The 24,725-nt window shown below is 47.8% G+C and overlaps 2 protein-coding genes and 1 long non-coding RNA gene across 8 annotated transcripts in view; 2 read left to right on the top strand and 1 right to left on the bottom strand.

The window, feature by feature from the left end:
- The window catches only part of LOC137571404 (serotransferrin-B-like), a 68,096-nt gene extending 65,587 nt beyond the window's left edge, over positions 1–2,509 (top strand). For both annotated transcript variants that reach the window (XM_068280436.1, XM_068280435.1), the window contains exons 16-17: positions 791–983; positions 2,044–2,509. In XM_068280436.1, the coding sequence (XP_068136537.1) occupies positions 791–983; positions 2,044–2,078 (228 nt within the window). In that variant the 3' untranslated portion in view covers positions 2,079–2,509. The remainder of the gene's footprint in view (positions 1–790; positions 984–2,043) is intronic.
- The window catches only part of LOC137571406 (uncharacterized), a 69,004-nt gene that overhangs the window by 32,224 nt on the left and 12,055 nt on the right, over positions 1–24,725 (bottom strand). The window contains exon 1 of one of the 2 annotated variants that reach the window (XR_011031355.1): positions 4,743–4,831. The exons of the other annotated variant lie outside the window; for it this stretch is intronic. This is a non-coding gene — a long non-coding RNA (uncharacterized lncRNA). Of the gene's footprint in view, positions 1–4,742; positions 4,832–24,725 lie in introns of those variants that run through there. 2 annotated transcript variants of the gene reach the window in all.
- Positions 4,886–24,725, top strand: part of LOC137571405 (protein PFC0760c-like) — a 41,617-nt gene continuing 21,777 nt past the window's right edge. The window contains exons 1-6 of one of the 4 annotated variants that reach the window (XM_068280440.1): positions 4,886–4,987; positions 15,385–15,538; positions 17,297–17,506; positions 18,723–18,968; positions 19,910–20,029; positions 21,269–21,407. In XM_068280440.1, coding sequence (XP_068136541.1) covers positions 15,405–15,538; positions 17,297–17,506; positions 18,723–18,968; positions 19,910–20,029; positions 21,269–21,407 — 849 coding nt within the window. In that variant the 5' untranslated portion in view covers positions 4,886–4,987; positions 15,385–15,404. Of the gene's footprint in view, positions 4,988–15,082; positions 15,154–15,384; positions 15,539–17,293; positions 17,507–18,722; positions 18,969–19,909; positions 20,030–21,268; positions 21,408–24,725 lie in introns of those variants that run through there. The other 3 variants (XM_068280437.1, XM_068280441.1, XM_068280439.1) reach the window with 3 other exon arrangements.

Genomic DNA, 24,725 nt, shown 5'->3' with positions numbered 1-24,725 from the left:
GAGCCAGGACGCCGGCGTGGGACCTCCCGACCAGCACTGGGCTGGAAAAAGCCCCTGGTGAGTACAACTTTCCTTTTTTTTCAGAGCTCGGAGTCCCTTTAAGCTCTACGACTTTCAAAGTCGTGGAGAGGGCTGTTATCTGACTTTTATTATCTCAAGTGTTATTGAACTAATTACTTTTCTTCTGCCAGAGGAGATGTCATTAGTTCACAGACTGCTCTGAAAGAATCATTTTGAATGCTGAGTGTTGTGTAATCTGCACATATTATAGAATTGTTCAATGTTAGAAAAAACACTATATACCTGAAAATAAAAATATGAGAATATTTTCTTTGCTGCTAAACTTCTAGTAATCATTCATAGTACACAACCAATTCATTATATCATATTTTTTTTTTCGCTTCAGTGTCTCTTTAAGCTAAGTTCCCCCCTGGGGCACTTTTCTTTATTACAGGTTCTCTTTACCTTAAGTTCCACCCCAAGTCCTTTGATCGTGTTTTAACGGTTTTATAGTAGGGATTATGTTTTGCGATTTTGATACTCTCGCACTAATACATCTTTTCCTCTTTTTTTGTAACGATTGAGGTCGCAACCAACTTTCTTTCTTTTTGAGCTTTTATGTTACTTCAAGTGTAAGCTAGTCAGACTTTATCTCTTATTAGAAATTTGGCAACGTGGTACTGCCTGTGCAGCTTTACTTTCTTGTTGTGGAATCCACAGCTGTAGGTGGGGCGGGATTTTGTCCTGACAATTGTCTGTTATAAATGAACATTTATTTGAACTCTTTCAGGAACTTTTTGGGTCCAATGGAACCCAGAAGCATACATTTCAGCTGTTCGGCTCCAGGGAAGGAAAGGACCTTCTCTTTAAAGACTCTGCTCAGTGCTTGCTAGAGATTGACCAAAAAAGCACAATGGAGGATTTCCTGGGGAAGTCATACTACGCGGCTGTGTCCACACTGAATAAATGCTCTACCACGTCAGGTAATGCTACTGTATTTCTATCTAGCAACTTAATTCATATTTTACTATGAAAATTCTGTTGATTACTGGCATTATTTGCCAACCATTTGCAAATTTGTAAGTTGTTTACAACATTGGAAAAAAAAAATCATAATTCCTTAGTATGCAGATAATGCTTGTAACTCAGGACTTTTTCCTGTAGCACAGCCTGTTGGTAAAGGGTACTTAAAGTTAACATCCTGAGATGGGTAAAAGAAAAAACAAAGTTTTATACATACCTGGGGCTTCCTCTAGCCCCCTTCAGGCTGATCGGTACTAGGCCGCCTAGCGGAGGATCCAGAAAGCATGAGAAGACAGCAAGGGACCGATCAGCCTGAAGGGGGCTAGAGGAAGCTCCAGGTATGTATAAAACTTTTTTTGTTACCCATCTCAAGTTTACTTTAAGTACCATTTTTTTCCGTGTCTCAGGAACACTTTAAAGGGTACCTAAAGTGAAAAAAAAAAGTTTAACTTACCAGGGATCTTAGAGCTTTACTTGAGGCCCCTTTTATACTAGCAGGGTAAACCTGCGTTGTGTTACCCTATTTTACCACAAGGGGCCTGCAAAAGCAATGAAAGTCTATGGAGACTTTCACACTTATTGCAGTCCATTGCAGTGCACCGGAAGTATCGGATGCAAGGGCAACAGTGCGGTGCCGCAAGCACTGTGCTTAACGCATGGTGTTTGGGGTAATGGAAGTCTATGGGCAACGCACTATGTGTAAAATGATGGAGCCCAGTGTGTCATGGCATGAATGTGCGGACCAACGGGAATTGCAGTGATGTACTGTCACTGAGTGTGTGTGTGGGGGGGGGGGGGGGGGGGGGGCATCGCTATGCATATGACCCTGTTGGCCACTCTGCCGCAGGGTCATATGTTTGTTATTTTGTTGCATTGCGGTGGAATATGGCAGGAGAATCGCATCCCAACGCAAGGCAAAAATCAGGTGTAAAACAGGCTTTATTGTTAGACATGAGAAATTCAAAAGTTGACATTTTCTGACAAAGAATGACTTCTTATTACCCGTCTTTCTTCCTACAGAACTGCTCAGCGCCTGCTCCTTCCACAGCTGCTGAGAAAATGCCACACTGAAGAATTCCCTGCCAGCCTCCCCTGTTCCTGCCAGCCTCCCTGTACCTGCCAGCCAGCCTCCCCTGTTCCTGCCAGCCTCCCTGTACCTGCCAGCCAGCCTCTCCTGTTCCTGCCAGGCTCCCTGTACTTGCCAGCCTCCAGCGTTCTTGCCAGCCTATCCTGTGTAGAATGACATCTACGTGATCAAAAAATAGATTGATTGTACAAAGTGTTGTGTGGCCAGTGTATGTTTGTTGCTTGCAATCAGTAACATGTCATTCTCTAATCCGCAATAAAAAAAAAACAAAAAACATGAAATTTGAATGTGATTGGTCGCTAAGGACAATATGTGAATGTCATTGGTCACTAAGATTTATGAATGTTCTGTAGCAATTCATTATTTTCAGTGGCTACATGTAAATGGTGATTCTAATAAATCAACATCAGTAGTGTCATCAGTTCTTGCTTCATTTTAGTTTGCCTTGAAGAATGAATGCACTGGAGAGCTAAAAGGTAACATACAAAAATAAGAGCAGCGCCTCAGACTTAGGGTGCGTACAGACATGCGACTATAGTCGTTTAAAACGATCGTTACCGACGGCATTGCCCGACGATTGTTTGTAAAAAGTGCACGAACGATCATTAAAACGACCGACCAACGAGATATGTCGTTGGTAAAGAACGATCCATTCTGCCAGATCTTTTCCAACGACCATCGTTAAAAAAGTAATGTCTGTACAACGATCGGTCGTTGATCGTTCTTTTTCAAAGCTTTGCACATGCTCAAACAGTTCTTTTTGACACTTGTGTTTGAAATCAGTTTATACATCATGTTGCGCACGCAACGCTCGTTCCAAGATCGTTCGTACACGAACGATGTTCAAAGTGGCCTTTCTTCAAACGATCATCGGCCGATACCTCCTTTAACATCGTTCGTCGTTTAGAACGAACGATCGTTATCGTATGTCTGTACGTACCCAAACCCATATGGTGACTGAACTATATGTAAAATTCCTAATTTCACAGTAAATCATTTGTAAAGGGCATATGCTGATGGTAAATATTCCCATTTTACAAAGCCTCTCCCAGTTATTATTGCTGATAAATTCAATCTTCTAAAAAAAAAAAAATCTGTTGAACATTGTACATACAATATAAGTTAGCTATGTACACAGCATATAGATGTGGGTAAAAAATTCTACCTGATATTAATTATTTGCCCCCTTGCCACAGTGGCCTACTGGATATTGGATCAGATCTTTAAAAAAAAATAAAAAAATTGTATAAAATAAATGTAAGTACAGCTAACCTTTAAGAAAATATTGAAGTGAATTAAAAAAAATAGGAAAAAGTTCAGATACAGTGCAGATCCAGCACTCCCCTATGGAGAGGGAGGGCTCTGGATCTCAGAAAGCCTTCCTGGTCCTCTCTCTCAGTCTCCTTGTTCCAGCGCTGTCACCTATAAGTTATATGACAAACTGGTGGACTACGCTTCGAGAAAGCACTTGAGTCCGAGTACTTGTGAAGATGGGCGGCTCTGTACTGCGCATGCGTGAGCGCACACTCTCAATACAGAGCCTCCTGGCTGCTGAAGCACTTGTGTCCCTGAGTGCTTGTGAAGATGGGCGGCTCTGTACTGCGCATGCGTGAGCGCACACTCTCAGTACAGAGCCGCCTGGCTGCTGAAGCACTTGTGTCCCTGAGTGCTTGTGAAGATGGGCGGCCCTGTACTGCGCATGCGTGAGTGCACACTCTCAGTACAGAGCCGCCTGGCTGCTGAAGTACTTATGTCCCTGAGTGCTTGTGAAGATGGGCGGCCCTGTGCTGCGCATGCGTGAGCGCACACTCTCAGTACAGAGCCGCCTGGCTGCTGAAGCACTTGTGTCCCTGAGTGCTTGTGAAGATGGGCGGCCCTGTGCTGCGCATGCGTGAGCGCACACTCTCAGTACAGAGCCGCCTGGCTGCTGAAGCACTTGTGTCCCTGAGTGCTTGTGAAGATGGGCGGCCCTGTGCTGCGCATGCGTGAGCGCACACTCTCAGTACAGAGCCGCCTGGCTGCTGAAGCACTTGTGTCCCTGAGTGCTTGTGAAGATGGGTGGCTCTGTGCTGCGCATGCGTGAGCGCACACTCTCAGTACAGAGCCGCCTGGCTGCTGAAGCACTTGTGTCCCTGAGTGCCTGTGAAGATGGGCGGCTCTGTGCTGCGCATACGTGAGCGCACACTCTCAGTACAGAGCCGCCTGGCACAAGCAAGTTCCAGATGACAAGCAATTCCCTCAGTAATGAAGAAGCCGCTTACACAGGAAGCTTAAGTCTCACCGCCTGTTTTTTTTTTTTTTTTTGTGGTAATCCATGCTGGCCCAGAGTAGTGTGTAGATAATGAGCAGGCTACAATCCCGCTTACAGCTTAGAGGTCTCTGACTGAAGTATGACGCATGTGCCTGCCCACTTTTCACTATAGCTAAATACAGAATAACTAAGGGGTCAAAAAAACAGGTTTACTATAACATAAGTTCTATTGTATCAGGATTTACAACACCAGTCGTTACTCCCATATACTTGTAATGGGACTTGGCTGGGACTCGGACACTTAGTTTACTATACCCAAATCCTTACTGTATCAGAGTTTACAATAATGAGATTATACTGTATTATAAAAAGCTCTATTACAGCAGAGTGTAGTGCTGGGTTGTCTTGCTGTCAGCAGTTTCCATGTCAGCTGGAAGACGTTTTGCAAGTTGTTCAGCATCTCACACCTGGTCCCAGCCACACCCCACAAGAGGCGGAGCAGGGCATAACTGCTGCATCTCCACCCTCCATTTCCAGCACCCCACAATGTTAGTGCTAGTTATATTACAGAGAACCAGAACGCGTACACGAAGCAAAGGCCCAGGGAAACCTGGGCCCCAATCTTGGTTAGTAGTACATCGTTGAATTTTGAAAGTGGAATTACGATAGCAAAATATTGGTAAATAATGCTGATTTTTTTTTACAACTAGACCTAACCCTAGTCTTAAATAGAACCCTCCCTCTACCTATGACTAACCATAACCACACCTCTGCCGATGCCTAAACCTAAATCCACCCCGACGCCTAACCTTAAAGGCAGGGGTGCCGCCAGGGTACAAGAAAGGCAAGCCTCTGCTTGGGGCCTCACTTTAGAGGGGGCCTACCTGTTCCTGGCGGCTGTCTTGTGCTCCATGACTCCCGACCCTTTCTGCCGTAACTTGCATGCCCCAATCCAGCGCTAAATCCCGCTGCTCCTCTTCCGCCGGTCACCACGGTTACTTCTGGCCGGTGCCTCTCATAACATCAGAGGCGCTGGCCAGAAGTAACCATGGTGACTGGAGCTAAGCGACTGGCAGGAGAGTGGTGAGACTTGGTGCTGGTTTGGGGTCATGAGCAACACATGGAGGGGGGAAACATATCACTTTCTGTTTGGAGCCACATAAACCTTAGCTGCACCCCTGCTTAAATGGAACCTGAACAGAGAAAAATTATTTAAGATATAAACACGTGATGTACCTGCAAATGAATATTACATACTTACCTCGCCATCAGTTCCTCTCAGAAGCTCACCATTTTCTTCTTACAGTGATCCCTTCCAGTTCTGACAATATTTTGTCAGAACTGAAATATACCAGCTGCTGTCAGTTACAACTGAATGTGCAATGCAATGTCCATTTGTTTGCAATGTCCATGCTTCCCTATGGCTCTAGTTTAACAGTGCGCTGACCAGGAAGTAATGTGGTAATGGCCATTTTCAAAATGGAGGACGGAGAATTCCGTTGATCACAGTGGACAAACAGGACGCAGGAGAGGAGAAAGAGATTGAGGAGTAGACTACACATGATAGAGGTATAGCTTATGCCCTTAAAACCTTGAACCCCCAATTACCCCCCACCCTGACCCTCTTAACACTACAAAAAACACACGGACTACCTCGGCATTTGGATAAATTTAGGCCAAAGCAGCCCATTTATTTAACACCACCAAAGTAAACAAGAACATAGAAAACATCTTAAAATAACATTTCCAAGAGAGCTGAGGTAAGGGGTCCGGAGGTACCTCTAAAAACAAAAGCTTGAACCTGGCATGCAGCCTTGTGACCGGCCCCCACCGCGTTCACCGGTTCGGGGACAGCTGCATGCCCACCTGGTTGGTAATCACCGACGATCCGTAACCCTCCGGAATTTGCCCTGCGGCAAATCCCCCGACAAATAGATCCCACCTTCGGAGCCCCCTACCCCTCCGGCTGCAATGACAGAAAACTTCACCTAAAGAAAAAGAACACAGTAACATGACAGGGAGGGAGGGAGGGAGCTTCTCTCCTACGCACGCTGAGAGGGCTAGACTCCGCCCCTTTCTTTTATTAACTTCCTCCACCCCCCCTTGACAGCTCCAAAGCCCGGGAACCCATGCTCCTCCCCACCCAACACTTAACCCTTTCCCACCAGTAAAGCTACCCTATCATGTGGGGGCCCTGCACACTCCGCTGCACTACAGTTCCCGGCCCCATTCTTGATAGAGGTATAGCTTATGCCCTTAAAACCTTGAACCCCCAATTACCCCCCACCCTGACCCTCTTAACACTACAAAAAACACACGGACTACCTCGGCATTTGGATAAATTTAGGCCAAAGCAGCCCATTTATTTAACACCACCAAAGTAAACAAGAACATAGAAAACATCTTAAAATAACATTTCCAAGAGAGCTGAGGTAAGGGGTCCGGAGGTACCTCTAAAAACAAAAGCTTGAACCTGGCATGCAGCCTTGTGACCGGCCCCCACCGCGTTCACCGGTTCGGGGACAGCTGCATGCCCACCTGGTTGGTAATCACCGACGATCCGTAACCCTCCGGAATTTGCCCTGTGGCAAATCCCCCGACAAATAGATCCCACCTCCGGAGCCCCCTACCCCTCCACCACAAGCTGGCATGACTCCTTATGCCTGCGAGGCCCCCAACCTCAAGGCTCTCTGGATCCCTTCTTCAATTCCTAGGGCCCAAAGATCCGTCCCAATTGCATTTAAGTGCACTCCGTCCCTCCTCAAAAATAAGTGAATGTCCTCCTCTAATTCCCTATGTCTGACGGCCAGGCCCCCATTCCTAATCACGTACTTGGACACCTCCTTGTTGAGCTTTACCCTGGCCTTGTTGATTTTTTGAACCGACCGGGCCAATCTCCACGTGGTGCGAGCCACCACGTCCGACCATACTACGATCGTGCTGGGAAAAAACGACCTAATCCTTAGAAAGTCGAATTTAATATCTTTACAAATGGCCCTGGTAGATCTGGAAGCCAGATCATTGCCCCCCACGTGCAGGACCAATATATCAGGGGCTCTGTCGAGCCTAGCAAACCTGTGTAACTCGGGTAGGACCCTTGACCAGATCATCCCCGGGAAACCTAGCCACCTGATACAAACCTGGTCTCGCGGAAAGCCAAGCTGCCGACCTTCCGGTCTCATGTCGGCCCGTTTGGCTCCCCATGCAACATAAGAATGTCCAAGTATCCAGACCAGGATCTGTGCATCTGAAATGAACAAAACAAACTACAGAATGCTAATCCACAATAACCCGGCCCTAGCCTAAACTAAATGTGGGCGAACATAGGACCTGAACCTGACAGACTCCCATCTCCCAATTTTCTTAATCACCTCTTCACTCAACCCCCATCGCGATGCTTCAGTAGCCGCCCCGTTTCTAAAAGAGTGGGAGGCAAACTCGGCCGGGGGAAAACCGATAAACGCCAAACACTTGCGGAATATGGCAGTGAATTGAAATCTGGTCAGAGGGATACCATTCGCATGCGCTAAGAAGGCTATAGCTCCTGGGGGTCTAATTGCCCTGAACGACTCAACCGCAGCACGCGGGCAGAGAGGGCCACCTATGCGGAACAGGGAGACCGAACGTCCCTTGCTTGCCTGGTCCGTTTTCGAACGCCTAAGCAATATGCTAACCGAATCCTCCTGTAACGCGACGTCCGGGGCCAGGATGCCTCCCACTCTGTGCTTATTTGGGCTAACCAGCTCGCCTACTCTGAATGCTCCAAAAAAGGACAAGGTAAATGCAGTCTTAAATAAACTAGCCTCGTATTCAGATGCGCAGAGGCCGCTGAGGGCTCCCACCAGTTTACCCAACAGTTCAAATGTTACCGGACGCCTGGAATCTCGTTGCACCCAACCCGCTCTGTAACCCTTCAATGCCTGCCTGACCCTGAAATCTTTTGTTACATCCTGAAACCCTCGTAACTTAAACCAGAAAGCCAGCGCTGCAACCTTTTTATTCATGGCCGACACTGACACCCCTTCCGAGAAACTGTTTCCCACAAAATACAATAGTAAACAAAGCCTGTCATCATCAGAATGACAGCCTCCCACCTGGGTCATCAAGGCGTCCCACGTGTTCCATACAGCCGTGTACGCCGCCCATGATGATTCCGATAGGGATCTGCTGATCAACTGGGAGACCGCCCGAATGGAACTCCCCACATCGACACTGGACAGGGCACCCCATGCTCCTCCGCCATTGGGGCCGCCGCCCGGAACCTGTCCCACTGGAATCGAGACAACGCGTCAGCGATGACATTTTCAACCCCAGGAATGTGCACAGCAAAAACATATATGTTCAAACGCAAGCACTCCAGCACCAACTGCCGCATCAAACATATAACAGGGGGGGACGACGCAGAGAAGTGATTAATCGCTTCCACTACTCCCATATTATCGCAGTTAATCCTGATGCGCCTGTTGGACAGCTGACGACCCCACAAACGCACCGCTACCACAATAGGGAACAATTCTAGCAGGACCAGATTCGATGTAAACCCCGCCTCCACCCACGATTCATCCCAATGGGCAGCGCACCACTTACCCGCCAGGAATGCACCGAAACCGTGTGCTCCAGAAGCGTCAGTGAAGAGTTCCAAATCGAAGTTGCTCACCACCTCCTGCAGCCAAAGAGATCTCCCGTTGAAGTCGCTCAGAAAAACAGACCACACACGCAGGTCTGCTCGCAACTCCGCATTCAGCCGAATGCGATGGTGCGGCGCGGTTTTTCCTGCTGTTGCCAAGGACAGGCGCCTGCAGAATATCCGCCCCATGGGCATAATTCTGCAGGCGAAATTCAATTTTCCTAACAAGGATTGCACTTCTCTCAATGTGAGTTTCTTGGCCAGAATCCCCACCGCAATCGTGTCCTTCAAATCAGTCACCTTGTCTTGTGGCAAACGACATTCCATCCTTAAGGTGTCAATGGTGATACCCAAGAATTTCAGGGATGTCGTCGGGCCCTCCGTTTTGTCTTCCGCGAGAGGGATCCCGAATCGTCCGCATGCGTGTCGCATAGTGGCCAGCGCATACGCGCAGTCAGGGGAACCCGCCGGTCCCATAAAGAGGAAGTCATCAAGGTAGTGGATGATCGACTGTACGTCTGACATGTCTCTCACCACCCACTCCAGGAAACCAGCAAATTTCTCGAAGTACGCGCATGAGATGGAGCAACCCATGGGAAGGCATTTGTCCACAAAATACTCACCCTTCCAGACACAACCGAGCAAGCGGAAACTTTCCGGGTGGACAGGTAGCAATCTAAAAGCTGCTTCAATGTCCGTTTTGGCTAACAAGGAACCACTACCCAAGCGTCTAACCCATCCCAAGGCCACGTCGAACGATGTGTATACCACGGACACCTCTGCGTCCGAGATCCCATCATTCACCGAAAAACCCCGCGGGAATGACAAGTGGTGTATCATCCGAAAGGCCCCTGGCTCCTTCTTTGGTACCACCCCCAATGGGGATACTACCAAATTCTCCAAAGGACAATTAGAGAAAGGGCCCGCAAGGCGGCCCGCCGCTACCTCCTTTTCTATCTTGCAGGTAACTACCTCTGGGAGCTCGTTAGCAGATTTTAAGTTCCTAACTGGCCCGCGGGCTGGCGACTGACAACAACTCGGAATAACAAAACCAACACTAAAACCCTTACGCAAAAATTCTGCCACCTCTGACCTCGGATATCTATTTAGGAACGGCTCCATCTCGCGCAGCTTCACTGGCGTCGTCCCTCTTTGAAGTAAAGTCGGAGGACTTTCCCTTCTTTTTAAAGCATCTTGTCGCAGCATGTGACCCCCCGCAGCCGGAACACTCATGCTTGAATCGGCACGAGTGTCCAAAACGGCAGGATCCTTCGTTGAACTGCCAACAGACACCTTTTCCTTTCTCGGTCCGCTGTCCGGCTGTTGTTGCGCCTCCGGCCTGACCGAGAAAGGACTGTGGTCCCCTTGTCGGGATCATCAGGCGCATCCATGAGTGAATGTCCTGGTGATCCCAACGCACTGCGGGTCTAACTGCCTTACTTTGCCGGAAGAGCTCGTCGTACCGCAACCATGCATTGCCGCCGTACGACCGCTGTGCCTCACCGATCGAATCCATATACCCGAACAATGCCGAGCAATGTTCCGGCTGTCTCTCCCCGATGACACTTGCCAAAATTGAGAACGCCTGGAACCAATTTTGGAAAGTGCGCGGTATCAAGCGATAGCGCCGTTCCTCCTCCCTCTTTTTCTCGTCTGGCTTCCCCTTGTCTAAGTTAAACTTTTCTAGCGGCAGGAGTGAGAAAATCTCCACATACTCACCCCTCCATATGCGATCTTTCACCTCCTGTTTTAAATGCGACCCTAGCCGCCCAATAAAGCACACATACATCTCAGCGTGCGCAGCATCCGCCAAACGCACCATCCCGGTGTCCCCCGATACAGCTGACCCACCCACAGGCATAACCGCTGGAACCTGCAATCCGTCCTGTCCCGGGGGCACCCCCCCCAGTGTGTTAACTACCCCAGCGTATTGCTGCCCAGGTGGAGGGGACGCCAGCGCAAGACCTGGAGTTGCAATCGTGAGGGCAGGGGGGCTGAGGGTCGCAACGACCTGTGGAGCCGACTGAGGAAGTGGGGACCATACCCCAGCTGGAGGGGAAGATACGCTAGGTGCAGAGTCCCCCCTGGTTCCCTCAAAGCCTGGTTCTACCGCTAAATGTGCCTGACGCGGGGGCCCTGCCTGCGGCAAGGCTCCCAAATGCCCACCTCCCCCTGCACCCTGTAACCCCCCCCAACAACCAATTGGCAATTGTGATAAGGGGATTGGCCTCACCTGGCTGCGCCGGACCGGCGTCCTGTACAGCCGTCACTCCTGATCCGGCCGCCTCTGGTATCTCCTCCCCGGCCAGCGATTCAACCTCTGATGCCGATCCCGGTTCCAGGCTGGGGATGGGGTGTGCGGTGCTGCGGGTGTCCTCTTGCTGCCCAGATCTGCTGGTGTTCCCGGAAGCTCCCCTTTGGCTCTGTTTTCTGGAGGGCCCGGCCGACCCCCCCTTCTTCTTGTGCTTGGAGGAGCTCTTGCCCCCCTTGCGTGGAGCCTGGGCCGCCGCCGTGTCCTGGGCAGAGGCGGCGCCCGTCGTGGCAGTGTTCGTGCGCTGGGCCTGCTTGGCCCGCTGAGCAGAGCGGGTACCAAGGGCCGTGTTGGATGTCGCCGGCGGTGCGGAGGCCTCGGTTGCGGATGTCGCACCGCCGGAAGAGCCCCGCCCTGCATGTGGATTCCTCCCAGCTGCCCCGCTAGCTGATGCGGATGCCCGCTTAGCGGGGGGGGCTGGAGGGTCCCCGTGGGGGCTCCCGTTGCGTCTCTGTCTGGCGTGGGGGTCTGGGCTAAGCCGCTCGGGCGGCCTGGACTTCCTCTTCGCCCCCGCAGGCTGACTGGATGTGCTGGGGGCCATGGCTGCCAGCTGTACCTGGACCCAGGTCGGACCCCTGGTCGTCGCCTCCTCCCTGACTCGAGCCAGCAAGTCCTCCAATCCTTCCATCTTGGCAGGGAAACAGCGAGGTAGGCAGCGGGCAGACAGCAGACAGCACACAGCTTCTCTCAGCTTCTCTCCTACGCACGCTGAGAGGGCTAGACTCCGCCCCTTTCTTTTATTAACTTCCTCCACCCCCCCTTGACAGCTCCAAAGCCCGGGAACCCATGCTCCTCCCCACCCAACACTTAACCCTTTCCCACCAGTAAAGCTACCCTATCATGTGGGGGCCCTGCACACTCCGCTGCACTACAGTTCCCGGCCCCATTCTGGAGGTAAGTATGACGTGTGTATGTTTATTTTGACTTTTAATTTTCAGTTCAGGTTCTCTTTAAAGGATACCTTAGTGCTAAAAATATGGCACAAATGACGCCTATTGTGTTTGGGGAGTAGTGCTGAGGCTTACCGCACCTCCCTTGACCCAGTGGCAGCCTCTGTTTCCCTGCAAATCGGCCCATTGTAAAGTCCTGGTCATTGCATGCGCACTATGTCTGTAGGAGTACGCATGCACTCCTGCAGGAAGACGTACACGCTTCAAGAACACTGGACTTAAAGAGAAGCCATGACCGAGAATTTAACTTCATCACAATCAGTAGCTGATACCCTGTTTTACATGAGAAATCTATTCCTTTTCACAAACAGACCATCAGGGGGCGCTGTATGGCTGATATTGTGGTGAAACCCCTCCCACAAGAAACTCTGAGGACCAAGGTACTCCTGGAAGTTTTCTGTCTGTGAACCTTGTTGAATTGTGGGAAATAGCTGTTTACAGCTGTTTCCAACTGCCAAAAAAAACCAAGCAGCAGCTACATCATCTGCCAGCAGTAAAAATGTCACCATGTGATAAATCTTAGAATGTAAATCAGGGATTTAAAAGATTTTACAATGGGCAAACACTGACTAAATCATTCATACATAATTATTGTAAAAATGAAGCACTTTTTTTATTATATTATTATTTTCACTGGAGTTCCGCGGGGAGCGCGGTCACAAGGTGCCCAAGGGAATATATTGCGCATGTGCAGCGGAGTATGTCAGAGGGCAACGAACCCGCCTACCAGAACTTCAGAAAGGGCGCTTTGTAACAAAAGAGAAACTGATGCAGGGGCAAGGGAGGTGCAGTTACCTTCTGCACTACTCCCCACACCCACAGTAGGCATCATTTTTGCCATATTTTTAGGGCTAAAATATCCTTTAAAGGGAAGGTTCAAGCAAAAAAAAAAAATGAGTTTTACTTACCTGGGGCTTCTACCAGCCTCATGTAGCCATCCTGTGCCCTTGTAGTCACTCACTGCTGCTCCAGTCCCCCGCTGGCAGCTTTCTGACCTCGGAGGTCAGGGCCACATTGCATACATTTTTACGCATTCCAGCTAGTGCAGGAACAAAAATTTACGCGTTGCACCACTAACACGTAAAAATGTATGCGTTAATGTTCCTGCACTAGCGGGAATGTGTAAAAATGTACGCAATTCGGCCCTGACCTCCGAGGTCAGAAAGCTCCCAGCGGGGGAGTGGAGCAGCAGTGAGTGACTACGAGGGCACAGGATGGCTGCATGGGGCTGGTAGAAGCCCCAGGTAAGTGAAACTCATTTTTTTTTTTTGCTTGGACCTTCCCTTTAAAGAAATTCCCACCCCCGCCCAGCCCTAAAATTTCCCTCCATGCCTAACATTAACACCCCCCCCCCCCACCCCCGCCTAACCTTAAAAACCTCCCTATGGATGCCTAACCTTAATCTGGAAGGGGGAGGAGGGAGGAAATTACTTCTCAGCTCAGTTTGCCACGGAGCTGCTCAATAAGGGGCAGGAAAAGTGAGACCAGATACTAGCCTGGTCTAACTAAATAGCCTTCTCTCCCTTTGGTCTTCACCCCTGCTGAGCTGCAGCAGCCATCAGAGCTCCATTCTAAGAAGAACATTGGAAATGGGCGGGGCTAATGAGTGATAGAGCATAACCACGCTCTATCACTCTGTATATACCGTCTTTCCCCTTAATTAAGACATCCTCTGAATTTAGGACCTAGCTCAAATATCCCTTTTCTCTAAATAGAAGGCATCCCCTGAATATAAGACCCACCCCCCAGCCCACATGACATCCCCGTCAGCCGCATCCATGATGACACATACCGCTTATAAGATACGCTTGTATAGTATCTACCATAGTAACTATCTGCCGTCTCTGCGAGGTCACTACCGGTATCCATTCATGGAGTCTGCATTCATTGCTTTCACGTTGAGCCGCTTATTGAGTCCTGCCGCCCTGAGTTTACACAGACTGTTTCTAATTGGATCAAGCAGTCTGGGAGGCGGGATCATGCTCCTTTTTTGGGTCAAACACTGCTACTCAGCGAGAGCAATGATTGGCCCAAATACGGATCCACGATCCCGCCTCCCAGACTGCTTGAACCAATTAGAGGGCAGCGGTAGCCTAAACTGATAAACACTACTCCGGCTTCACACAGGCGGCCAGTATGGGGACACCGTGCAGTGCCGATCAGGCACTTGTCATGTCATCCTTGCGCACAGCAGGTTTATCAATTGTGTGCAGGGATGACATGACAGGTGCCTGATCGGCACTGTACCATATAAGACATCCCCTGAAAATAAGCCCTAGCACAAAAAATTAATATAAGACAGTGTCTTATTTTTGGGTAAACATGGTAGAGGCATAGGGCAGAGCAAGGCTCTGAGAAGGCAAGTGGAAAGAGGGTGGACGGGAGGTTGCGGACTCGGAGCCACGAGCATGGTTGCGGGCAAAGCTCAATGTTAAATGCGGTAACGGGCCAAGTTTTATGGCGCTGCAGGCCATATTTGACCCGCAGGCCAGAAGTTTGACACCTGTGTTCTAAGGGCCTGAGCCCACTGATGCAGTTGTGTCCGCTTTTCAGTTACACATCAATGTTACAGATGTTGAAAAGTGGACAGAAGTGGATACAACTGCGTTAGTGGGCTCAGGGCCTTAGAAATCAAGTAATCAAGTACAGGCGTCCCCTATTTACAAATAGGGTCTGTTTTGGGAGGTTTATTAGTTGGATTTGTGTGTAAGTGAGTCCTGTGTTGCACATGGTGAAACATGGATTAATGGACATCCTATAATAAAATCCCTGTGTCCCTGCGTCCTCCTGTGTCCCTGCTTTCAGACCTGACAGTTTGCTGTCTGAGAACCTCATTGCATTGTGGGAAATAACAGCTTTTTCCAACTGCCAACATCTCCCTGTGTGCATATACTTTGGACAAAGGTGGGGGACAGGCAAGCGGGACACATCTGTGGCGTATTGCATGGGGGGGGGGGGGCCTTAACGGCCGTGGTCTAGCGCCCGTTTTTTTTATCGGGTGGATCTTTTTACTAGTATAATATAAACCATGTAAACCTGTATTTACGCCTTTCTCAAATTTATGAATATCTGAGATCTGTGACTAATTCTGATGTATACTCCTATTAATAAATTCTCTTTCTTAACCATTTCCAGAGACAAACTTGGAGATAACTATGGCCAGCCTGGATACAGACGACATGATGTGCAGCCCGGTCCCAGAGCCTCCATTCTGCCCTGAGGCCCCACAGCCTGCACAACCTGGAGACGTGCAAACCAATGAGGACGCTCCCTGTGGAAATGGACAGACGTAAGTAGATTCATTTCCAGCCTTCAACACCTTCACAGCAACAAAAAAGCTCTTCCTAAACTTAAGCCCTGTCTGGTTAAAGTGTTCTATAATCCTATGGCCCCCTCCCAACAGACTAAAAATATCACTATCACTTTCCTATTAAAACATCTAAACACTATACAGAAGAAATACATGAAGTATTATATAAAAGTAATACCCAAGCACCTTTTTGCCGTCCACTAGCACCAGGGACATGGTAAGTATAAAGCACCTACAACCCCCATTATCCCCACTCATATGGCAGTCAGCACCCCATAATAGCCTACAGCCCCACCCAGCACCCAGCAACTCCCACCTGCGCCCAGCACCCACTACCCCCTATATCCTGCACACACCACACCCTATAGCTTGCACATAGCACCAACTACCCACCGTAGCCTGCACCTAACACCCACATAGCCCACTCTGCTCCACATGGCACCCACTACCCCTAATAACGTGCACCCACAGGGAACCCAGCAACCGCCTACAGCTTGCACCCACACCAAGCAACTCCTCATAACCAGCACCCAATACCCCCTATAGCCTGCACACAGCAATCCCTATAGCCTGCACCCAGCACCAACTACCCACCATAGACTACACCAAGTACCCTCATAGCCTACTCTAAGCTCCACATGGCACCCATTACCCCTAACAGTCTGCACCCTTATGTAACCCAGCAACCCCCTACAGCTTGCACCCACTTGGCACCCAGCAACTTCTTACAGCCAGCACCCTCTACCCCTTATAGCCTGCACACAGCAACCCCTATAGCCTGCACCCAGCACCAACTACCCTCTGTAGCCTGCACCCACATAGCCCACTCTCAATTCCCACAAGGCACCAAGTACCCCTAATAGCTTGCACACACATGGCACCCAGCAATCCCCTATAGCATGAACCAAGCACCAGCATGGCACCCAATACCCCCATAGTACTCACTTAGCACCTTCTTTAGCTTGTACCCAGCACCCATATGACACTTAGCACCTAAATAACACCCAGCACCTAGATGGCACCCAGAAACCCCCTATAGTATGCACCCTGCACCCACTACCCCCATAGCCTGCACTCAGCACCCCATAATAGCCTGCTTCCAGTACACACCTGGCAACCAGCAACCCCCTATAGCATGCACCCAGCACCAGTATGGCACCCAGTACCACCATAGCCTGCACCCAGTACTTTCCCTAGCTTGCACCCAGCATCTATATAGCCCAAAAGCTGCACCCACACAACAGCCAGAATACTCCAAACACTACTGGTCTACCAGTAGAACCTACTGATTACGACCTATTCACTGCTATAATATATCGATCACTAGAAGCCTGCCATTAGAATCCACTGAACCCCACTCACTGTTATCATTACCGGCCTGCCACTAGACTCTAACTACTACAACCTCCTTGTCACTGCTATTCCTAGCTGTGATTCATATGATCTTCTTGTCATTGGTAATTTTTACATATAACTGATATTTCATCTATCGCCTGTGGGAAGTGTGTGGGGAGGGGAGAGAGAGCAACACACAGAGGCGGGGACAAGGGTGAGCTAACCCCGCCATGCTGCGATCCACATAAGTACAAATTTCAGTTCTGTTCCAGATTCTTCAGAATGCTGTTCCGAGTTCATATGATCATCCCTACTTATATTATACATCTTTATGCTGCAGTGATATCTAGGATTTCATCCTGGAGATTGGCCTAACCTGCATGTTTGCTCTCATTACAGCAGTGATGACTTCCCAGAGGAGGACCCTTCCTATGATTACCAAGATGAGGAGGAGGTTGACGATGATGACTGTTTCTTGGCCAATTTAATACTGAAGAATCTCCGCATGAAAAACTCTGAGATATCTACGGCCAACCCGGACACAGACGCCCCAGAGCCTGAACATGGAGACATGCACAACTATGAGTACTGCCACAGTGGAGATGGACAGACGTGAGTCGATTATTTTCCAGCCTCACACACCATCCACAAATGCTCTTCCTATTCTAAACCCAATCCAGTTAAAGTGTTCCATAATACTATGGTTCCCTCCCCACAGACTAACAATAACACTATCACTTCACTATTAAAACGTGTAAATGCCACACAGGAGAGATCCATGAAGTATTAATTTAAAGAATTTCCCAAGTCCTATAATCAATTAATTTTAAAACCTTTTCCTCTTATATTTTTAATATGCATTTAAAGGGAGTCTGAAGTGAAGATAAAAAAACAGATACTCACCTAAGAAGAGGGAAGGCTCTGGGTTCTATAGAGCCTTCCTGGTCTCCTCACGGTCCCTGCGTTCCCCCATTAGCAGTCTCTGACCAATCGCGACTGCTCTCTTCCGCGTTGGGTGAGCTTCAGGAGTCTTTGGAAGCACTTGGGCTTTTGAAAACGGATTGCTCCGTACTGCACTCGAGCTAGTGACCTCTCCCGCTCATGCATAGCCCCTCCCACATCCTGATTGGGAGGAGCAGTGACAGGTAGCTCCACCACACCTCCATCACTTCTTCCTCCCTGTTTTCATGCAAATTAGGATATTTACATTTTTTTTATTAAAGTGAGCATTTTCATGGCTTCGTTTGTATACCTTTATGGTAAACCATTCCCGTGCAAAAAATAATCAATTTTGCTTAATTACCTAATTCCAATAAATAGGCCAAGAAAAGGCAGATAGACATACAGAACAGGATAGTGATCTATTGATTAGTGGTCATAGATATGCCTAATGTACACAGTTTGTCACACTGTAGTCATAAACAAAGTACAAGTACCTATAATTAGGGATGAGCATTTAAACCTGGAACTGCATTCAGGAGCTTTTGGAAGAAAACTCAAATTTGTACTTATGTGGACTATGGCAGAGAGGTAACCCACCCTTGCAGCCACCTCTGTGCACTGCGCTTCATGCTGCGTTCCATCTCAGTCTGAAGGAGGAAGTATCAGAAAGATGGAAGGTGACTTGGTGCACAGTACACAGAGGCAGGGACAAGGGTGAGTTACCCCACCCCGCTGCAGTCCACATATGTACAAATCTGAGTTCAGTTCTGAATGTTTCGGAATGCTGTTCTGAGTTCATATGCTCATCCCTACCAATAATATACATCTTTATACTAAAGTGATATCTAAGTGTTCATCCTAGAGGTTGACCTAACCTGCAAGTTAGCTATCATTACAGCAATGACGACTTCCCAAAAGAAGACCCTTCCTATTATGACGAGAATGATGAGGAGGAGGATGACAGTGATGACGCTTATTTGGCCAGTTTAATACTGAACAATCTCCAGTTGCAAAACTCTGAAACAACTACGGCCAACCCGGACACAGACGCCATGACGTGCAACCCAGCCCCAGAGCCTGAGCATGGAGACATGCACAACTATGAGTGCCGCCCCTGTGGAGATGGACAGATGTGAGTAGATTATTTTCCTACATAAGCAAGTTCTCCCTGCCTGTCAGTAAAGGTATCCACCTCTATAATTATCTCTCTAATTCGCAGGCATAAGTTTGAATTCTGACTACAGACAGGGTGTGCACATTTCCAAAATTATACTGCTCATTGCATTTTTAGGGGGAAAAACTGGTATAAATTACAAATGTTATTCATTTTTAGATTTCGGTCCTCTGACTTTTTTGGGGAATTGTAACTACAACCGGACATTAAAGGGCAACTGAAGTGAGAGAGTTGTGGAGGCTGCCATTTTATTTACTTTTAAGCAATACCAGTTGCCTGGCTGATGCTCTGCCTCTAATACTTTTAGCCATAGCCCCTGAACAAGCATGCAGCAGATCAGGTGTTTCTGACATTATTGTCAGATGTGACAATATTAGCTGCATGCTTGCTTCTGGTGTGATTCAGACACTATTGTAGCCAAATAGATCAGCAGGACAGCCGATCAACTTGTTTTGTTTAAAATGAGATAAATATGGAAGCCACCATATCACTCTCCCTTCAGTTCCCCTCTAATAATTGAAATCTACGCCCTGTTTTGATCCCCTTTCTGCTGCTAGGGCGTAGATTTCAATAATCCCGCCGCGTGTTCTCACTGCTACCGCCAATTGCGTTGCTATCACCCCACTATGTTGCGTTCCATCTCAGTCTGAAGGAGGATGTATAAGAGAGATGGAAGGTGACTTGGAGTACAGCACACAGAGGCAGGGACAAGAGTGAGTTACCCCACCCTGTGGCGGTCCACATAAGTACAAATTTGAGATCTGTTCTGAATTCTCTTTAGAATGCTGTTCTCAGCTCATATCCTCATCCCTACTTATAATATACATCTTTATGTTAAAGTGATGTCTTAGTTGTCATGCTGGGTGTTGATCTAACCTGCATGTGTACTCTCATTGCAGAAATAAGAAAGCTATGGGCGACCTGGACACAGATGTCATGATGTGCAGCCCGACCCCAGAGCATGAACAACATGAAGCCATGCACACCAACCAGGATGGCCCCTGTGGAAATGGACAGACGTGAGTAGATTATTTTACAGCCTTACACACATCCACATCAACTAAAAGCTCCTCCTAAACTAAGCCCCAACCAGTTAAAGTGTTCTATAATCCTATAGTTCCCTCCCAACAGACTTCCAATAACACTATCACTTCACTATTAAAACTTCTAAACATCATACAGAAGAAATCCATAAAGTATTAAAAGTATTTCCCAAGTCCTATGTGTTTAAAATAATTTGCTTTTAGTGTCCCTTAAAAAAACAAAACTGTGCGTTGTTGCTGACAAGGCATTGCCATACATCCTGCTGTTTTAACAAGTTCTCCTTGGCAGAGTCTATTGTTCACCTAGCTGACTTAATGATCTTTGGAGCTGTCAGTTAAAGAGGAACTCCAGTGAAAATAATGTAATAAAAAAGTGCTTCATTTTTACAATAATTATGTATAAATGATTTAGTCAGTGTTTGCCCATTGTAAAATCTTTCCTCTCCCCGATTTACATTCTCAATTTATTACATGGCGACATTTTGACTGTTGGCAGGTGATGTAGCTCCTGCATGCTTTTTTGGCAATTGGAAACAGCTGTAAACAGCTATTTCCCACAATGCAGCAAGGTTCACAGACAGGAAACTGCCAGGAGTATGTACTCAGAGTCTCTTGTGGGAGAGGTTTCACCACAATATCAGTCATACAGCGCCCCCTGATGGTCTGTTTGTGAAAAGGAATAGATTTATCACGTAAAAGGGGGTATCAGCTACTGATTGGGATAAAGTTCAATTCTTGGTCGGAGTTTCTCTTTAAGGGATCCGCCTCTTAAATTATCCCACAAATTTGCAGGCAATAGTTTGAATTCTGAGACAGGTTGTGCACACTTGGAACTTGGAACAGCATTGAAAAGCTTTTGGAAGAGAACTAAAATTTGTACTTATGCGGACCGTGGCGGAGGGTAACTCACCCTTGCGGCCACCTCTGCGCGCTGTGCTTCATGTTGCGTTCTATCTCAGCCGAAAGGAGGATGTATCAGAGAGATGGAGTGTGACTTGGAGTGCAGCACACAGATGTAGGGGTCAAGGGTGAGCTAACCCACCCTGCTGCGCTCCACATATGTACAAATTAGAGTTCTGTTATGAATGCTTCAGAATGCTGTTCCGAGTTCCTATGATCATTCCTACTTATAACAATATACATCTTTATGCTGAATTGATTTCTTAGTTTTCATCATGGATGTTGGCCTAACCTGCATGTTTGCTCTCAATACAGCAATGATGACTTCTCAGATGGACCAGGCCATGACGCCAGCGGTCGTAAGGAGGACCCCTCTCACCACGACCAGGATGAGGAGGATGATGACAATCACGGCTTAATTCACCGCGATGAAGAGGTCACATGTGATGATGAGGTAAGAAAATGGTGGGAGTACTAAATACTAATTTATCAATATTGTTATGGTTGTGCTGTTAGGGATAGAGGATAAGGGTTATGCATTGGGGATAGAGGTTAGGTATAAAGGCTAGGGTGATGATTTGTGCAGAAATGTAAAGCTTCATATACAATTTCAATATTTGTTGACTGAAATGATCTTTCTAGGAGTGATTGCTGTACAGACACACTTTCCTGTTTATGGCCAAGCAACATGTACTGCTGAATGGAAAGGGAATGGGGAGACATGCACAGCGGCAAACTGAAGGAACATCTGTTGAAGTTCCTGCAGGGAACACAAGAAATGGGTGGACAATGATCTGACTGGATGTATTGTTGCAGGGGAGGCCATCGATGTCCGGGGATCCTTAGATTTCTGGCCGAAACAATCAGAAAATAAAATGCATATGTAGCTTACAGTGACCTTATAGTAAGGGGGATATGGAGGCTGTCAAACTTATTTTCCTTTAAACAATCCATATTGCCTGGCTGGCCTGCTTAAAGAGTTAGGCCACATACAGACATCAGACCATAGTCTTTGGAAAATGAAAGATCACAGACCAATCTTACCACCCTTCCTGTAGTATAAGAGCCATACTCTACACAGTCTTTTCTATGGAGCTGAACTCCACATCAGAAAAAAATCATTGCAAGATGCTGCACACACAGATGCTGTACAGACACAAAAGATCTGTAGCTACAAAAGATCTGTTCCTGCCAAAAATCCATTCCTGCAAATTGCAATGATAGTCTATGAGATCTGCAGATCATCATACACACATGATTTAACTGACATTCATCTGCAGATCTGAAAATCCATCCTGGTGGATCTGATCTGCAGATGAATGTCAGTTAAATCATGTGTGTATGATGATCTGCAGATCTCATAGACTATCATTGCAATTTGCAGGAATGGATTTTTGGCAGGAACAGATCTTTTGCAGATACTGATCTTTTGTGTCTGTACAGCATCTGTGTGTGCAGCATCTTGCAATGATTTTTTTCTGATGTGGAGTTCAGCTCCATAGAAAAGACTGTGTAGAGTATGGCTCTTATACTACAGGAAGGGTGGTAAGATTGGTCTGTGAGCTTTCATTTTCCAAAGACTATGGTCTGATGTCTGTATGTGGCCTAACTGTCAGGCTGCAAAAGCTAATTTAAACCTCTATTCTCCTGTGTTAAACAGTTTAGAAGGAAGCCAAAAAGGCAATACTGAAGTTAAAAATCTCTCTTACTTTCATGTGTGCTGACAGCAAGGCTCTGTATTCCCAAGCCCTTAAAAAAGGACGAGAGGCCGCATACCATACAGCAAAGCATTCTGGGGCCCTCCCCTCGGCTGCTAGTGAGAAGTTACAGTCTCAAGTTACAAAAGCATGTAACATAGTCCAGCCACAGCACTGATAAATCTCCGGGCAGAGTACACTGCAGAAGTCCGCTATTGTTCCTAGACACATGGCTAATTAATATTCACTGCACAGTAGTGTTATTCATTACGATCTTTTTTGTGAGAGGAAGCAGGGAGGACATGACGACACATTTGGCTTCATAGGAGACAGACAAACATGGAACCTGCCATGAGCTGTCAGGAGCATCATTCTCTGAAAATACTATATAAAAATTCTGTGAAGTCCAAACGTGGACAGTGAAATGCATATGTAATGTAAGTACAGCTAATATTTAGCTACTGATATATGTGTTTATTTTCTCTGAGACCTTATACCTAACAGCTCCTCTTTAACTACTTAAAGACCGGGTAACACCCATGGTCGTTGACCGCGGCGGCAACCCCAGGACCGCCTAACGCCAATTGGCGTCAAGTCCTGGGGCTGCAGTCTGCAGGAGATCGTGCGCAGGCTGCGCACGCATCTCCTGCTTGGGGGGCGGAGCTTCGTCCCACCTTCAGTCTCCGAACGGCAATCGCCGCTCGGGAGACTGTTAGACGGCGAAAAGGCCGTCTTTCTACTGAGTACAGTGCTGCGATCTGCAGCAGCGCTGTACTAGGGACAGCCGTGTGACACGGCTGTCCCCGTCACACAAGTGAGCAATCGGCTCTCATAGGCTGAAGCCTATGACAGCTGATCGCATCATTGGCTGGCTGGGGGAGGGGGGGAAGGAGAGAGCAGGGGGACAATAAAAACAAAAAGAGCACATTTTATAAAAAAAAAAAAAAAACAACGTAAATATTTACAGAGAGCTCTGTTGGTGGGGAGAAAAGGGGGGCGGGATCACTTGTGTGCTGAGTTGTTTGGGCCTGCAGCTATGCCTTAAAGAGACACTGAAGCGGAAAAAAAACTATGATATTATGATTTGTATGTGTAGTACAGCTAAGAAATAAAACATTAAGATCAGATACATCAGTCTAATTGTTTCCAGTACAGGAAGAGTACTTTCTGTAAATCCAATAAACTTCATTTCACTTCTCAAATATCACTGTGTGTGTATATATATATATATACACGCATGTGCGCGAGCATGTGCGCAAGTCTCTTAGCCTCAATAGGTGCCCCCAACAGTGCCTGCGCAGACGGGACTCTGAAGGTCCCTGTAACGATTGTGGAACTTTCTCCGTGATCAGCGCACAACGCGTGCGCTGACACGGCGGAAATCCTCCACAAGCGTGTAATTGCAGGCACCCAGCAAAAGGCACCCGTAAAGGGAAATTCTTGTCGGCAGATGGCGCTGGGGAGTGCAGAGGAACCAATCCTCTGTACCTCCACAAATGCCAGACAGGAATTGTACGAAGCGCAGAACGCAATCGCAAGAAAAGCGATTGCGAATGAGAACGAGCAAAGGGACAGATTGTATGTGTGTGCGCCAATCTAGTCGCCACCCCGCGACCGCGCACACACAACAGCAGATACGAAACAGAAACGCAACCGCAAGAAAGGTGATTGCCAGAAGTGACACAAGGCAGATCAGAACAGAATACGAGGATAGCAAAGGCACAGCAAATCATACAATGAGGAGATGCGGAAAATAACAAACGCTAGCTAACCGCGAACACCGCACTCATTCGCAACAGTGCACGCGGTTATGCACAATAGAGACAAGCACGCCTAACTAACCAAAACAAGACAAACATGTAACAGAGGACGCGAGCGCTTGCTTAACGGTTACCTCACCGAGCCTCCAGCAAGCGTTCGTAGCAGACAAGACAGACACACGAAAACAGGGACAAGCGAGAGATAGGATCCACAGCACTAGCGAAAGTGGCTAGCGCAATCCAGGTACAGAGTAGCAGAACAGAAGGATCCACAGCACTAGCGGAAAGTGGCTAGCGCGATCCCAGGAGACAGAA

This window comes from Hyperolius riggenbachi, chromosome 4, assembly GCF_040937935.1.
Source record: "Hyperolius riggenbachi isolate aHypRig1 chromosome 4, aHypRig1.pri, whole genome shotgun sequence".
Lineage (NCBI taxonomy): Eukaryota > Metazoa > Chordata > Amphibia > Anura > Hyperoliidae > Hyperolius > Hyperolius riggenbachi.
The sequence above is the reverse complement of the archived record's forward strand: the minus strand, read 5'-3'. Positions and strand labels throughout refer to the sequence as shown.